An 18,483-nucleotide genomic window follows, 5' to 3' on the forward strand; every position below is an offset into this window, starting at 1 on the left:
TGAACCATTTCATTTCACACATGGAACAAAATGCGTAACAACAGGCATAACCACTTTCGAAGCGCTGTCACAGCACCTCCCGAATCTTCTCTCAACCAAAAAGAAAAGAAAGCCCGAGAGGCAGAGCAAGAGGAGGGCGGGAAGTCTTTGAGTGTCATTCCTGTGCCCAATCAAACCCAAGAACACAGCCCCACTGTAGTCGCCTTCACCAATTAATTCATCAGTACACAAACAGGGCGGTGTCGGGCCTAAGGTTAGGTTGTCAGTCAGCCGTGTTGGGCAATAACAAACCACCCCCAGATTTGCATTGGGAGTCGAGAGTTTAGGGAAATGGCAAAGGGCTGAACGCCTCCGAGGGGTTCGGCATTAATCTTTTTCGATATGTGGAATGTTGCAGAATAGCGCCGAGGATGTGGCGGAGCACTCCTTGAAGAGATACGGCAGTGCAGAAAAAAAGGGGGAAGTGGCTGTGCAGAGAAGGGGGGAGGTGTTTCCTTTAGAGGTTGATGTTTCTGACTTGTAGGCACAGCAGATCACGCCCTCTCTTTACTCGGTGCTAATATTATTTTAGAAAAAAAAAAAAGACTTTAAAACTGCGCCGAGACTATTAGTACAAGTCAGATGTACCGTCTCGAATAGAGTGCCTGCAGTTGGCCACTGTGTGCTTTCTTTTTCTGTCACGTGAAGTTCCTAGACCTCTCCGCCTGCTTGCTTCGGCCGCCGCACTTTTGAATGGAGTTTGGGCAGCACAGGTGAAGTTGGGGGTGGGTGGGGGGGTGCTTGGCATGAGGAGCTGAAGGCGAGGAAGAGGCAAGAAGAAGTGATCAACGGAATTGTTGCAGTTCCTTCAGACTTAAAGATTTCGGAGGAGGGGTCCGTGGCCGAAAGGAGTGGGTTGGCAGCCTCGTGCCTGCGTGCCAGTGAAGCGATCGCCGGTGAAGGAAGACAAGCGTACAGTTCCATCCAACAACCTGCCCATTCGCCCCTGTCAAAATGAAGAAATTTTCTCGTATGCCAAAGTCGGAGAGCGGTGGCCTGGGGGGAGGATGCGGTTCCGCTTCGGGCTCCGGAGTCACCAGCTACATCGGGAGGGTGTTTGCTGTGGGCCGGTACCAGGTCACTGTGGAGGAACTCATTGCCGAAGGTAAGCAAGGCTGGTTTGTTTTTTTATTTTCGTGGATGTGAATGTTATTTTGCCATCCTCGGCCTGGTTTTCAACAGCGCATTTTGTTTTAGACCCGTCCTGCTTCTGTAAAGACGGCGACTTCTGAAAAGTGCTCACGTGATGTGAGCGAAAGTGGCTTTGGTGAAGGGCACACCCGATCTGATGGGGTGTAGTTACGATTCCCCCGAAAGTTTGCTACGGAAAGAACTGACAAACATGAAAGCGCAAAACTAAGAAGTTTAAAAAACGGTCCGGTTTAAAATGTATCAGTGGTACCAGACCTTTCTTTAATGTAACTGTAAGACTTTCAGTAAACCCACAGATTGATGGCTCCCAAAAGTACAGTATAAAATAGGCTGGGGTTAACAATTTAACTCCACTGGCAGCTGGTATTCACTTATTATAGCATGTTCTGATTCTGATGTTTGCGGCGACGCTCTTTCCTTGTGGCAACGTTTTCATAGCCACAAGACAAAAGATGTAAAACGACTTTACAGTTTTTTTTAGTTGACAGCCGCAATTCCAAACTGTGCAAAACCTTTAACAGTTCATTTGGCAGATCGATTTTGACAGTGAATGGAAAGTAACGACTTTCTTCTTTTTAGCACTCTTATCTAAAGCGACTTATACATGAAAAATGTGTGAACAGAAGTTGTACTGCAGTTTTGGTTTGAAATACGTTTATCGTATTTATACTAAACGTAGCAAAACTGCAGAAAGCAATCTGAATGTAAATGCAAATTAAGTGACTTGTGGTAAAATGGAAATAAATGACTCCCATATGCAAGTTACAGTTCCGTAGACGATTAACAGACAGATCACAGTTGGTATGTTGGACTTTGGGGATTTAGTGATATTAGAAAACCATTGGTGTAATTGTGAGAATGGGCAGTTTTGTTCCAATAATGCAGGTGATGAGGAATGCTGGCTAAGAAAAGAAGGAATCAGAGATACCTTAGATACCGGTTAGTTCGGGAAAGCTCAAAGGAAACTCAGGAGAGAGGGTTAGAGTGGTATAGGTATGAGAGGAGAGGTAAACAATGTGGGCGGAAGAATCATGGCTATGATAGTTTTGGGAGGGAGGAGAAGAGAATGACTGAAATAAAACTGGATTGACCGTGCAAAGGGAGATCTAAATAGAAAGGGGTACCTGGCCAGCAGGTGTACAATAGACAAGATTGGAGGAGGCTGGTCAAATATAGCGACCCACGTGAAAGTGGGAAAAGCATTCAATGAAGAAACAGAATACAAGTTGAATGATGCGTTCAACAGATATACTTTCAGCAGTGATGCTGTCAGAGGTCCAGTTCTAAATAGCTTTGTAAATATGGTGTGTGCAAAGTCAAAAGGCATTGATGTGGAAATAAACATGATGCAAACCATTACAATGGACATCTGATGGAAGAGGCAAGTAAAATTGACTGGCTATCAAAGTGCCGCCCCCAGTTGCATGATCACCGTTCATATCTGTCTCACTTTATGACACATAACCCAGTCACTAAAGCTTTTCTGGGTGCCACATGTTCTCAAGTGTAGCATAGTTTGTAGTAATTACCACACACAAGAGCTAAATTTGTGTTATGTGATAATGCTAGTTTTGTAATGACTGAGGGTTAAGTAATATATTAAACAATTATCTATTTTACAAACCTACAACATCAGTTATGGGGAAGTGGGGTCATGTGGTCTGTTTTGATGGTATCAGGTGATGGAGGCCCACTTTGAGGAGCAATTCATCTCAGGGCATGAACACTCAAACACATATACACAGGTTGTATTTGCAGTAGCCATTTAAACATCATAAGTAAGTCAACTAAACAGTGAGTACCCATTTGTCTTTTACAAGCTTCTAAAACAGAATATAGGATCCTTATCTTGGCTTTGCCATTTGTCCTCAAATGTCATACATCATCCATTTTAAATGTTTCTATTTCATTGTGCTCTTGTAACTCTCCTGTGTGTCCACAAATTGTTTATCCACTTTTTTCTAACTCTGGGTTTGCTTGTTTTCAATGGGGTTGTGTCTGGGTTTATGCATTACCTCCAAGTTGACTTGATTAACATTCAAAACAGTATAATGGCAGATTGTAGCCAAACTCTGACTCTTTACTCTTAGCAGAACACCCATTTGTTCAGACCCAGTACAAATACTCAAGGACACTGTTTTCCTTTTAATCATAAAGAATATGTTTCCCTCCTTTCCCTGATTCCTAGGTCTGTAATGTAATTTTCTGTGGCCTTCACTACACAATATGGGGCTGCTAAACATTAGTGACAAGTGCATTGTTTGGTTACACTGTTTGCTGGTGTGAAACATATATGTAAGTGTGCAACTTTCCCATCCCCCTCTGTGACACTTCCTCACTCAGGCAAGTTAGTGGGACTTTCCCTAATTGAGACTTTTGCTCTGTTAGCTTTGGGGGGTTCTTTACCTTGTTCTGAACAAGAAACCATCCTTCTGGTTTTTAATCAGTTTTCAAATGTGCCAATAAATAATCCTGGTTAAATCTTTGGTTAATGAGTACCTACTCACGGAATGTGCAGTGCTTCGCTTGTATTCACATCCTATTTAAACTTTTTTTTCCTCCACTTTATGAGTTTGCCCATATTGTGTTGCCTTGTAGCCTGGGGGGAGACTACCTGAGCCATGGCACACTTTTCTGATTTGTAGAGACATTCTTATTGTTAAGGCAGTTTAGCTGTTTAGGCAGAAAATCGAAAAGTTTATGGTGGCGGAGACAATTTTCCAGCTGTTTTCCCTTTGTTTTTATGCTCATTGTAAACTTCTCTTTTACAAGGATTTGAATTTTTGTATGTAATGATCATCATTCAGGCACAGTTCTGCAGTGTTTCGCATTTCTGCCTCAAAGCTTTTGAGTCCAGGTTTGAAATCTCAAGATAGACTTTGGTGCTTTGTATCTTTCCTTGACATTTCAAAAACGTATAGGCTAGCTTGAATGACAGTTTAAAATTAGCATGATTTGGGTCAATGTGGAAGAGTGAAAGTGTGTGCAATCTGGTGGACTGGCATTAATTTAATGGCTGGGTGCTGTCTTACAAAAACAAATTATTACCATTAATTAATAATATTTCTCTCTATTATAAAAAAAATCTTGGAAGGATATTAGACGTGATTTTCTCAGAGAGACACTTATACGTCCCACGAGATGAGTCCACACCTGGGGCTGGAAATAAAGGACAAAGAGTAGATGACAAAGTAGAACGTCGTAAAGAATTAAAAAATATTGGCACAGTACACATGCAGAGCAGGTTAGAGATAATGGAAGTACGAAAATTTGAAAGTCTCAAAAAAAAAAAAAAAGGATAGGAAAGATCTCATTAGCACAAACAAATGGAAATGATTACTCGGTGAAATAACAGAACAGTAAAAAGAGATTGAATATATTGTTTGGATTTAAACTTTAAGTCGGAGACTTGTAGATCGTCTAATTGGTGTTGCCAGCGAGAATTAAAAGATTCCAAAAACGTTGGCGTGGTATGAAGTCCCGTGAGACAGAGACTTTTAACATGAGATTCTTTCAAGGTATGCCCTACTTACAACTATTTTCAAACAAGACCACGGTCCTCTAACCTCAGTCATGTGAATGCTTTTGTCAGACACACTTCTTGTGGTCTCAGCTCTTATTAATTTTATCAGGAAAATAATTTTATACATTCTAGATGACCTGTCAACGACGAAGCGAAGAAGAAAGGGCATGGACAAACATTCAAAAAAGTCGTTTTATTTATTAGAGAGAAAGAAAGAAACGATATTCACCCAGAGGCAGTTATATGTTGCGTTGTCACGATGCAAGTCCAAACACAGAATCAAAATTCAATGTGATCTTGAAGAAACGTTAATTCCAAATATTGTTTTTACTAAGTTTTAAAGTAAAAGTGAAAATATTGCATATGTAACAATTCCGATGAAAATAACAATCTCTTCAAATTGTATATCTGGTTAACCAAACCCGGGGGCGGGAGAGTGAAGCGAGCCCCCTAGTTTATTTATATTTAAGCACAGAAAGACTACCAAGAGCACTTATTAACATAGCTGCAGAAGCACTTGTGGAAGCGTAAGTGTCTTACTCAGAATTTCATTGAAATCTTAACTTTTGATTGGACCTTTAACACAGAGGTTATTGGTGCTTTCTCAAAGTTGGGTTTGAATCTCTGCTTTGTCAGTGTCTGTGTGGGTTGTTCTTCAGGTGCTTCAGTTTTTCCTCTTCAAGGAAGATGCCTATTTTGTTAATCATTAATGATGTATTGGTACTGTGTGAGCTTGTGTATGACTGATCCTTTGTAATAAATTTGTTCAGTCATACACACACTAGTGCTGGGTGGTATGACCAAAATTTGGTATCACAGTATTTTTCAAAATTGTACCAGTTTCACGGTATTCGACTGTATTTTTTTTTCCCATACATGAGTTGTTAATGTGCACACAAGTATTAATACAGGTTTGCATGGCCCCATAAAGTGATAGTTTTCAAGGAGGGGGCCAATAATGAAGAGAAGGAATCACATTGCATGACAGTTGCAGTCAAAATATAGAACATTTTTATTGAACAAATTTTGCAAACAACTTAAACCAAAATTTTGACAACATATTTTCAACCATCCAAAGAGGCATTTAGACTTAGTAAAATATCCAGACATGCTTGTCAAAAGTTGTATTGCACTGAACATGTCTTAGAAAAGGAGTAAATAGTAAATATTTTTTGAAAACCAACTACACTTTCTGTTAATGTTAGCAATCTCTGTCCACTGACACGTTAAAGTGACTTTTTAAACAACTTTACCATCATTAAACTGCATAATATTTAAACTAATAAATAATAATAAAATAAATAATAGTGCAGTTACTTCAAAACTTCAAGCCCAGGTACATTACACAGTATTCACCAAAATAAAATAAAACAAGTGCAACTTGGTGATAACATCTTTACCAACTGAACCGTCATTAAGGCAAATTGCATTAATATGGACCTTGCTTCAAACTAAGCCATATATATATATAAATAATAAAACTGCAACTTGCATTTATAATACTATTTGTGGCATAGTGGGTCCACGGGTTCAAAAAAAAAAGGTCAGTTTATAAATCCAGTTCGCTGTGTCCGTCTCTGTGGGCGCGATTGCACGACCACGGGGAGTTGATGAGGTGATTGGGGCGAGTCGCACCTGATCATTCTCAATTGCTTGATCGGCTTCTTGCGGCATGTGAATAAGGCGCTGCGCCCACGGAGACGTATATTTATGGGCCGGCAGGATAGGGGGAAGGAAAAAAGAAAAAGAACACAAAAAGGTTAAAGAAGGGAAAAGGCAGTCATGGGAGACGATCCAGACACCAGGAAGGTGAAGGCAGCACGAGCTGGGGCTCCGTGAGGGAGTGCAGGCTGAGGCGATCTAGGGGCTGGTTCACCCCACTGATTAAGCGTGTAGAGTGGGGCGAGCAAAATGTAAGAGCTCCCAATGGATCTGAGGAGCGACTGAGTGAGCGCTAAAGAAGACGGGAGGTGTGCCGACCTCGGACGGTCTGGCTGCGCAGTGTGGCGGCAACCAAGATGGGTTGGCAGAAAGAAATTCGTGCTGCAAAGGCTCCTCCAGCAACACCAGTGAAAGGTGAGCCGTGAAGACAGAAGGTGGTGTGCTGCGATCGGGTGAGGAGAGAGACTGCATTTTAACCTCTATTTTAACGGATTTATTTATTATGGATTTTATCTCCACGTTTCACTGGCTTTATGGATTTGCTATTTATTTGGGTACTGTATTTTTCTGAACACTACACAATGGACACTTTTGGTTTTACTTTTGACTGTTTTTAACAAAAGCACTTGAGCACTTTCCACCATCCTCTGGCTTCAATGAGATCAGCTCATCTCGGTCATAACTATCGATAGTATTGGTTCAGCTAATTCCCATGTGGCAAGAGGGAGTCTGTAGGGGACCGGCATCATCACACTATTACACACAGTAACCAGATACATTACACAGTATTGAGAAAAAAAAAATAAAACAAGTACAACTTGGCTTGCAGTATTTATCCAGTAGTATAGAAACAGTATTCACACATTTGAACATAATGGTTCACATCCGAACTTTTAAAACCAAAGTATCTTCAGACAACAGACACGGCACCTTTTTTCGTCAAAAGGTCTTCTGTGTCATCATGTTCAACTTTATCGTCTGCTACAGCTTCCATTTAGGAATGTTCTCTGTCCATTTACACCGCTCAATACCTCCACTAACGCATGTACTCCATTGCATGCCTGTTTAGCGGTGCAGCAGTGGAAAAAGGTCCCCCCTTAAACAGTTTCCCGCTGCGCCACTTTCCGAACGTTGTTTAGGCTATTTAAACCGGTGTTCCGGTATAAGAAAAATCCATATCATAACAAAAATAAAAAACGTTTTTTGGTATGAACCGGTATACCGCACACACTCACTTAGTGTGAGACTTGGTTCTTGCCTTGCTCTGATTTTGCCGAGATGGGCTGCAGCTCCCCACAATCATAGGTTATTAGGATCAGTTCTATTACATGTACAGAGTACAGTGAAATTCTTACTTGCATGTCCTAAACAGCATGCATCATGTCACCACTCCCTGGCACCATGCCCAGTGGGTATTACCAACTTGCCACAAATGTCCTGACTTCCTGGTCTGAAATAATTATATAACCTCAAATTTGGAATAATTTTGAGAACCTCACCTAGATCATCTTGCAATTTCCTTAAAAAACAGTTAAAACAGAAGGGGTATAAATAATAGGATTCTTTAAAGCATACTTTTTCAGGGATCAGTAAATGACAATGTCTCCTATTCACTGAAGAAAATTAATTATATTTAACTTTTAGGAAAATAAAACTTGCCAATAAGATGTACTTGATATTCTGTAAAATTTGTTCATTTTGTCATCCTGATTTTGTAGTCCTTGTTAAGGGGAGCCAAAGGATATAGTAATAGCAAACATGTACTGTAGACAAGGCGGAGTCCTGGAGGAGAAGCCGGTCGCATGTTGATGCCTTTATGTTAATTTTAAGGTATATGTCTTTGTTAGCAACTGGAAGATGTTCTTCCAGTTTAGTGCTACAGGAAGACATAACAGGTCTCTAGAGCACCAAGGACAAGTTGGAATCCGATCTTAGATGTTATGGTAGTTTATCAAGTGTTTATAAATGTTTATAAACTGGCTCAGTGCAGGCATGTCTTGTGATGGGCCAACACCTTGATCAGAATTTGATTCTTCTTTAATCAGGCTATGATTCTTGAATTGTGTTTGATACTTTTGTGATATACTGTGACTCCTGTGACCCACAAACTCTGTCAAGAGGATTCGAAAAATAGTTATGTGAGAGAATTTCTGGATGTTTATAAACTTTCACGCTGAATATTTGAAGGTATTTATGTAGTATCTGGATTGGCATTTGGCCACTCATTGTTCGTTTACATGTGGAACTTGAAGTGCTTGTTTACTTTTAGTCCCAAGGGTATTTTACATTCTCACTGCCACCTAATGCCACTTTAATGTCAACATTTTCATGCTAATAACTTGTCTCTTTTGAAAACTGTTCTAATAATTTCTAACTGTTGTATTTTATTCTGTGTTTAGTAAACTTGGGCAGTTTTATTTAAATTTAATATAAAAAGATTTGTGTACCCATGTACAGATGTTTGTGAATCTGTTATTTCTGTGTAGGTTAATCTTACAACGTCAATATAGAAGATGAATGCAAAATATTATTTATAATGTAATAACCTAAATACAGTATGAAGTGTTCAAAAACTAGAGACTGAAGTGTGAAGAGTGACATCACATACTGTTTTATAAAGAATGTCTACAGAATAACTCAAGGGTGTATCAGGCAACTTTACAATGAAGTGCTTGTTAAGGTAAAATGAAGTGCTTTAAGTAAATATAATTGCATAACATGAACTGTTTCAAAATTGTGCATTTTTATTTTAATACGTGGCACTTAAAAGTTACAAAACAAGCTACAGAATCAGTGAGGTGTGATCCCTTTCACATTATATTTTAATGAATTTTTTTCATGCCTTTCAAAGGAACTGTGAAACATTAGTTAAAAGGGTAGTGTTGGGAGGGAAGGAGAATTAAGGTCAAAAGTAATATTCTTTTCGAAAACTTACAAACAGTATGCCACTGATATTGTACAGTTAATTTGGAGAAAAGGGTTCATCACCCTTTTCAAGCCATATCTTTGTTAACATTGCTGCTTCTGGTCACATTCAGGGGATTGCAATATTTTGAGTGAAAACTTTATTTTTTTGTGCACAATATGTAATATATTGGCAAGAACACATGAGCAATATGTTGAAATAGAGTACTTCTTAATTAAATATATATTGTGGCAACCTGGTTGTGGTGTTGCTACTCTACAGTGGTTTACACTGCTGCCCTACTGTAACAAAATGCTGGGCATGAATTTTGCACTGATCACTTTATATGTGTGGTTTTCCCCCACATGGTTACTCCAGTTTTTCTTCCACAACTCAAGAAACCAGGTGTTAGGTAAATTGGTAAAATAAAATTGATAAAATAAAATTTGAGTGAGCGTGAGTGAGCATGGATCTGCAAGTGTCCCTGTTATGGACTGATGTACAGTCTAAGATTTTGTCCATCTTATGTCCAGTGTCACTGCCATAAGGACTGACTTTCTGCCATTGTTAAGTAGGTAAAGAGTTAGAAAATGGACAGAATAACCGCTAACTGATGATTAATTGTGGATGTGTGGGTGTGTGCATCCCCTTGGATAGGCTGGTGACTTATCTCTGGTTGGAATCAGATTGTTATTGTTGAATCATTATTTTAGTCTGACGTCACAGTGGAATTCAAAGTACAAAATTTAAAAATTCAACTGTATGCATTGTCCTTTAAATTGGAGTACAGTTCCACTTGCCATTTGGTGGTTACATCATGAAAAGAATTGATAATGCATATTACCTTGCAGATCTCTCACAAACGTAAGTTGTCTGATCAAAGACCAGCTGCAAATTGTATTCAATGTATAGCTCTACTCAGTAACTCAAAGGGGTTGGGGTTGAGACCTATTTTTTTTTTCAAATCATCTGGCACCACCATCCAACCATGTCTTCTTTGACCTTTGTGTTGACATTGCCCTCTCAGCCTCTATCTTGGCGTCTACAACTTAACCCAGTGATTCTCTGCCTTTTGTTCCACATGCCCTCCTTTATCCATTTCCTCTTGATACAGCACCTATCAAGTCCACACCAAATCTTTGTCTTAACTCGACATTCACCTTCCTCTCACTCTAACACTTTACACATCCATCTGATAATTCCCATTCGCTTATTTCACTCCCTTACAGCATAGTACTTCTCACATAGCTTTCATAAACTTTACTCTTTAATGCCAGGGAGAGACTCCTTTGGAACTCGGAATGGAGAACATTTCCCAGAATTTCTTCCATGCACCTCTCCCCTTGGCTACCACAGCTGTGCTTACACCCAAGTAACAGAACTTTATGCCTAAGTAACAGAACTTCCTACTTTCTTCCTCCTCACTCACACACCTGCCTCCATTCAGGTCGGTCTACCTCTCACCATGTGTTGAAGTGTACCTTGCCTCCGCTTAGCTAGCGATACCTGTTTGTTCAACAGACATCATCATCTGCAGATTGTTAAGGAGTAATGTTTGACATTTTTGAGAGAGAGATCAGAGCTATGTGTTTTTTAGAAGGTAGCTGCTGATTGCCAGAGATATCACAGCCACATGCTTTTCTCTCCACGCGGGGGACACTCTCCCGTCAGAGCTGAACATGATCAGATACAGTGTCAATGTTTGATGTTGGAGCGTACCTATCTTCCACTTGGCCAGAATTACATTTTTGTTGTGTTACTGATTTTTAAAGTTTGTCCTGTTTTACTACTCCATGGGTGGAGCCACGGGAACAGCTAGTACTTGATAAGTATGTAAATGTTCTTTGGAGAAATGGTAAGTTAAAGTTTACAGTTGAGGGTAAAAGTTTGGAGGTTTGCTGAATAGTGGTTAGCATTTCACAAAGCAGTATTTTCTGATGGCTAATATAGAAATCCATCCATCCATTTTCCAACCCGCTGAATCCAAACACAGGGTCACGGGGGTCTGCTGGAGCCAATCCCAGCCAAAACAGGGCACAAGGCAGGGAACCAATCCTGGGCAGGGTGCCAACCCACCGCAGGACACACACAAACACACCCACACACCAAGCACACACTAGGGCCAATTTAGAATCGCCAATCCACCTAACCTGCATGTCTTTGGACTGTGGGAGGAAACCGGAGCGCCCGGAGGAAACCCACGCAGACACGGGGAGAACATGCAAACTCCACGCAGGGCGGACCCGGGAAGCGAACCCAGGTCCCCAGATCTCCCAACTGCGAGGCAGCAGCGCTACCCACTGCGCCACCGTGCCGCCCCTAATATAGAAATATCAAATATAAAAAAAAACTGCTTCACCAGTATAATTTTGTAACCCCATTGAGTTCTTGAAGAGAAGAAAAATGCAACAGAAAATATAGAAGGTACTACTGAACTTAATCACTTTAACCTTATTTAGAAATTAATTGACTACAAATGTTAACTTGAATGCAAATATTGCATTGCATCACATAATTTACTGGAAGTAGATAGCTGAGCAGAGTGGAAGTAAGTAATATGTGGTTATATACCTGAATATACAGTGCATCCGGAGAGTATTCACAGCGCATCACTTGTTCCACATTTTGTTATGTTACAGCCTTATTCCAAAATGGATTAAATTCATTTTATTCCTCAGAATTCTACACACAACACCCCATAATGACAACGTGAAAAAAGTTTACTTGAGGTTTTTGCAAATTTATTAAAAATAAAAAAACTGAGAAATCACATGTACAAAAGTATTCACAGCCTTTGCTCAATACTTTGTCGATGCACCTTTGGCAGCAATTACAGCCTCAAGTCTTTTTGAATATGATGCCACCAGCTTGGCACACCTATCCTTGGCCAGTTTTGCCCATTCCTTTTTGCAGCACCTCTCAAGCTCCATCAGGTTGGATGGGAAGCGTCGGTGCATAGCCATTTTAAGATCTCTCCAGAGATGTTCAATCGGATTCAAGTCTGGGCTCTGGCTGGACCACTCGGGGACATTCACAGAGTTGTCCTGAAGCCACTCCTTTGATATCTTGGCTGTGTGCTTAGGGTCATTGTCCTGCTGAAAGATGAACCGTCACCCCAGTCTGAGGTCAAGAGCGCTCTGGAGCAGGTTTTCATCCAGGATGTCTTTGTACATTGCTGCAGTCATCTTTCCCTTTATCCTGACTAGTCTCCCAGTTCCTGCCGCTGAAAAACATCCCCACAGCATGATGCTGCCACCACCATGCTTCACTGTAGGGATGGTATCGGCCTGGTGATGAGCAGTGCCTGGTTTCCTCCAAACGTGATGCTTGGCATTCACACCAGAGTTCAATCTTCGTCTCATCAGACCAGAGAATTTTCTTTCTCATGGTCTTAGAGTCCTTCAGGTGCCTTTTGGCAAACTCCAGGCGGGCTGCCATGTGCCTTTTACTAAGGAGTGGCTTCCGTCTGGCCACTCTACCATTCAGGCCTGATTGGTGGATTGCTGCAGAGATGGTTGTCCTTCTGGAAGGTTCTCCTATCTCCACAGAGGACCTCTGGAGCTCTGACAGAGTGACCATCGGGTTCTTGGTCACCTCCCTGACTAAGGCCCTTCTCCCCCGATCGCTCAGTTTAGATGGCCGGCCAGCTCTAGGAAGAGTCCTGGTGGTTTCGAACTTCTTCCACTTACGGATGATGGAGGCCACTGCGCTCATTGGGACCTTCAAAGCAGCAGAAATTTTTCTGTAACCTTCCCCAGATTTGTGCCTCGAGACAATCCTGTCTCTGAGGTCTATAGACAATTCCTTTGACTTCATGCTTGGTTTGTGCTCTGACATGAATTGTCAACTGTGGGACCTTATATAGACAGGTGTGTGCCTTTCCAAATCATGTCCAATCAACTGAATTTACCACAGGTGGACTCCAATTAAGCTGCAGAAACATATCAAGGATGATCAGGGGAAACAGGATGCACCTGAGCTCAGTTTTGAGCTTCATGGAAAAGGCTGTGAATACTTATGTACATGTGCTTCCTCAATTTTTTTATTTTTAATAAATTTGCAAAAACCTCAAGTAAACTTTTTTCACGTTGTCATTATGGGGTGTTGTGTGTAGAATTCTGAGCAAAAAAATGAATTTAATCCATTTTGGAATAAGGCTGTAACATAACAAAATGTGGAAAAAGTGATGTGCTGTGAATACTTTCCTGATGCACTGTATTTCAGTACTTTGTTGTGAGATTTTTACGCCACTCTTGTCATGAAGCTTTTGATTGTTTTTTGTATTCTTACAATAAATAAAGAGCTTAATGGTTCAAATGGCTAATGGTTATGCTAAATGTGTGTTGATATTGATTACAGTGATCCCTCGCTATATCGCGCTTCGCCTTTCGCGGCTTCACTCTATCGCAGATTTTATATGTAAGCATATTTAAATATATATCGCGGATTTTTTGCTGGTTCGCGGATTTCTGCGGACAATGGGTCTTTTAATTTCTGGTACATGCTTCCTCAGTTGGTTTGCCCAGTTGATTTCATACAAGGGACGCTATTGGCAGATGGCTGAGAAGCTACCCAACTTACTTTTCTCTCTCTCTTGCGCTGACTTTCTCTGATCCTGACGTAGGGGGTGTGAGCAGGGGGGCTGTTCACACACCTAGACGATACGGACGCTCGTCTAAAAATGCTGAAAGATTATCTTCACGTTGCTATCTTCTGTGCAGCTGCTTCCTGAAGCGACATGCTGCACGGTGCTTCGCATACTTAAAAGCTCGAAGGGCACGTATTGATTTTGGACTGTTTATTTTTCTCTGTCTCTCTCTCTCTCTCTCTCTCTCCCTCTCCCTGCTCCTGACGGAGGGGGTGTGAGCTGCCGCCTTCAACAGCTTTGTACCGGCGGTGCTTCGCATACTTAAAAGCTAAACAGCCCTATTGATTTGTTTGCTTTCCTCTCTATCTTTCTGAGAGTCTGTGCTCCTGACGCGCACTCCTTTGAAGAGGAAGATATGTTTGCATTCTTTTAATTGTGAGACAGAACTGTCATCTCTGTCTTGTCATGGAGCACAGTTTAAACTTTTGAAAAAGAGACAAATGTTTGTTTGCAGTGTTTGAATAACGTTCCTGTCTCTCTACAACCTCCTGTGTTTCTGCGCAAATCTGTGACCCAAGCATGACAATATAAAAATAACCATATAAACATATGGTTTCTACTTAGCGGATTTTCTTATTTCGCGGGTGGCCCTGGAACGCAACCCCCGCGATGGAGGAGGGATTACTGTATATGGTGTGTGTGTGTGTGTGCTGTGAAGAGGTGGAAGGACAGAGGTGGTCCCTGTGCCTCTAATTGTACCATTTATATAATGTGTTCTAAATTGTGTGTGCAGAAACCATTAATGAAGAAACAAATTTACTGAAATTCCAAGACAAGTTAAATTTGAAGTAAAAAGCGTTATTATTTGCATGTATTGTTACTTATGCTGAAACTGATAAATCATGAAATAATCCTAAATGCTTAATTGAAAACTAAGGTGCACTTCATATGTCTTTTGAAATGTGTTGTCTTTGCATTTACTGCTGGGCAGTCATTGTGTTTCTGTTTTGAAATGTATTGGTTATTGGTGGTAACCCAATCAGCAGCAGCAAAATTGATGAAAAGTTATCTTAAAATTATTGATTTACTTGCCTGAGAATGGTTTTTAAGTAGTGTTGATGACATCCCTGATATCCATCTTTGTGTTGTACAAGGATGATCAAAGGTTATATAGTATGACTTTTGAGTGCAGTGATTCACTAATAATGGCAAGACATGCATTGCATTCTCTTTCAAAACCTACTTGTACTTTAATAAGCACTTGAAAACGTCCATTAACCTTGAAGCCAGTTCTAGATTGTGGAAGTGTTGGGTAGGCTAGCCATAAATAACACACTTTCAAATAGTGGGAAAACAAAAAAATCAGTTTTTAGCCATGTTTAGGTCGGTTCGCTGTCAGTGGAGTGCGATTAAGTGAGATTATGACTGTGCCTTTAGGTGGTCAGGCACCCTGTATAGTGTTAGCTTCTGCCTGTTGCCTGTTCCTGTTGGGGGTAGGCTCTGGTTACAGGGCAGATTTTTGGCCAAAATAGTGCCCCAAGATAGAAGACAGATCTCTCTTTTTCAATGCTTTATTCATGGGGAGAAGTAACAATTGTTGGGGAAGAGAACTGTTATGTGGTAGTTTAACAAATGATGGATAACTTTGCTCAAATGTATGTGCCAACATAACATTCAATTCAGACTTGAGTATTTCAGGTCTTGAAATTCCCACAAATTTGAAATTTTAACTAAACCTGTACATATTGATCTGGTAATCTCTCTTTACTTTTTGCAAGAATATTCATCATCATTTAGAAATTAATGTATTTTAAGTGTTCCTTATTTGTTACTTAGGAATTTATGTTTTTCACTGTTTTTGCTTCATGAACAGAAGTGACACTTAAATGCTCTCATAATTGTTTTTTTCTCACACAAAAATATAAACAATTCTCAAGAATAACATTTTAAGAAATTAGGCTGTAGGTAAAACCGTTGCTGAAGTTGTCATCTCTCTCAACTTTGAATAAACTTGATATTCTAGCAAAAGGTAAGGACTGTGTTGGACACCTTGGTCTTTTAGAACTATTGTTTTCTTTTGGCAGCCGTTTATGGTAATCTCAAGGGAAATATGTTCAATTGAGTCTTTTTCAAACTCATTTAACTCCAGTTAAGAGGATCAGGGAGCTTATAAGCACAATTCAGGAAAAGGTGTCGGACAGGTTACCAGTTCATCGCAGAGACCACTCACGAACACACCCACACTGAGACAATTAAACCAAACCTGCAGGACTTTGAGAATGTGGGAGGAAAACTGGAGTACCCAGACAAAAACGATACACACAGGAGAACATACAAACTCCATGCAGGCAATCGGCTGCTAGATATGAACCTAGTGCACTGGATCTATAAAGTGGCAGTGGTAATCAGTGGGTGCTACTGTGAAACCTAAGCTATGAATATGTTACTCACATTTTAACTAAATCACTCATATTTCTTCAGTTTAAGGTGTCATTTTGCTTGACTTCTCACTACGTTCATAATGGCTAACACTGTACAACACCGTAGTACTACAGTCATATAACTTCAGTTAACAGTATTCAATTTTAGAGGCTCATGCTAATTGATTAACTGCCTTAAAGTTTTTCCCAGTCTAGTCTATTTTATTTTATTTATTTATTTATTTTTTTTACTGATGCAATTGTTCTTTGGCATGTCTGGCTGACAACTTTATCCACTCAGAATTTTATAAACTACTGTAGAGAAAAGCCAAGCAAAATGACACCTTTTATTAGCTAACTAAAAAGATTACAATATGCAAGCTTTCGAGGCAACTCAGGCCCCTTCAAAGAGCAAAGAGTACCGTAAGCTGTAACATTAAAATGCCTGAAATATTAATGTTATAGTGTTAAATTGAACAAAGCATCAGTTACAATATCTGTAATTCATTCAAACATTGTCACATGTCTGCATTTGTTAATCAAAAAGTAGAATTCTCAAAAACCTCCAGCTGCTGATGGGCAGTCACAGGTGTTCAGAATCTGTGTGTTACATTCCTTCTGCAGCTTTAACTCTGGTTAGCTATGGCAGTTCTCTGTTTTTACCTGTTATGATTACCATTGGTTAAACTCCTGCACATCATTTGTTATAAGAGAATTATTGTTTTAGTTGACTTCATGTTATGATGTAATTACATTGCAAATGATCAAGGCATATTTTCTTTAAAAGGTTAGTCAGTCAAAATATACATGACAATAAGCAAATTATATTCTCATATAAAAAAAATAACACTTTTTAAAAAGATTCACCTGTACACCTATTTTCCATTACAGGATAAGAGTGAAAAGTAGAAAAGTAGAGGCTGGGGCTTTTAGAATTGGCAGTTCAGTCTCCAGTAACCCCTTATACATCCATTTAATGACCACAGTTTCTCAAGTGCAGGGTTGAAGTAGCCGTGGCTTATTCCAGAGGTGTTAGCTGCACATCAGAAATTGGTTACTGTGGGCTGCATCAGTCCATTGCAGCATGCTGCAATGCCTGTGCTTTGTACATCTGACGATATTGACCATATGAATTCATATACAGTATTTTCATTCATTCCTGTGTTTCTTTGGAATAGGTAAGTAATGTTGGGAATGTAGAATTGAGTTTAAGTGAAAGCAAATTATGCACAAACTGTTGATAGGTATTGATTGGTCTTGGGATGTAACTCAGGTCTCTGGATTTTTGTGAGGAGTTTAAAAGATAATGTGAAATAAAATAAATATTGGAGTTGCATCAGAGTAAATTTCTTCTTTCAAAATCTACATTTGGTTTACCTCACTTGTACAAAGAAGTATTCTTAGTGCTATACAAAATGCACTGATTTTCCAATTCACATAATTCAAGACATTGTAGGGTGGACAGCACAAAAGTTTTTTTTTTCCTTACAGTTTTAGTGCCAGTGCAATTTTTGTATTGGATGCCTTCTGTATTGGCAATTTAAGTTCAGAGCGGAGCTGTGAACTGGAAGTCAAATTTTACAGATGTACAATTAAGAACATAGTCTGTTCCAGGGTATGTGTATATACTTTTTTTTTGCTTTGGCATTTTAGTGTTATTGTTACGTTATTCAGTGGCAATTAAGCATTAATATTTTATATGTAATTCAATAAAATTTGAGAAAGTTTTGAGACAGAATGGATTAACCTTTTTTACATGAAGTTGATGTCTTGTGAAGGAAATTGTTGCATTTTCCCATTTTCTATAGAGGATTTACTTTAAAGGAGCATACTGTTCCAAATGTATTTTCTCAAAAAAATAATTTAGACTCCTCATGAGCAAAATGGTTGAATTTGTAAAAACACTTTAATGAAACTTTCATAAGTGAAGCAAAATGACACCTTGTTGACTACAACATGCGTGAAGAAGAAAGGGGGCTTAAGCTGCCTCAAAAGCTTGTGTTTTGTTATCCATTCAGTTAGCCAATAAAAGGTGTAATTTTGCTTCACTTCTCATTGCATCCATAATGGTTAACACAGTACAACACCCTACTACTACATGAAAATTTATTGGAATCGAGAGTTCCCAAGAAATGCAAACCCATTCCATCCTTCTCAGTTGATCCACACATCTCATCCAGTAATTTCTGAAATT

At 39.7% G+C, this 18,483-nt stretch overlaps 1 protein-coding gene across 3 annotated transcripts in view; it reads left to right on the forward strand.

The window, feature by feature from the left end:
• Positions 1-252: 252 nt before the first annotated feature.
• bmp2k (BMP2 inducible kinase) overlaps positions 253-18,483 on the forward strand; it is a 194,798-nt gene continuing 176,567 nt past the window's right edge. For 2 of the 3 annotated variants that reach the window (XM_028805601.2, XM_028805602.2), the window contains exon 1: positions 254-1,144. In XM_028805601.2, the coding sequence (XP_028661434.2) occupies positions 994-1,144 (151 nt within the window). In that variant the 5' untranslated portion in view covers positions 254-993. Of the gene's footprint in view, positions 1,145-18,483 lie in introns of all 3 variants that reach the window. The other variant, XM_051929548.1, reaches the window with a different exon arrangement.

The sequence above is a fragment of the Erpetoichthys calabaricus genome, chromosome 7 (genome assembly GCF_900747795.2).
Source record: "Erpetoichthys calabaricus chromosome 7, fErpCal1.3, whole genome shotgun sequence".
NCBI classification, from domain to species: domain Eukaryota; kingdom Metazoa; phylum Chordata; class Cladistia; order Polypteriformes; family Polypteridae; genus Erpetoichthys; species Erpetoichthys calabaricus.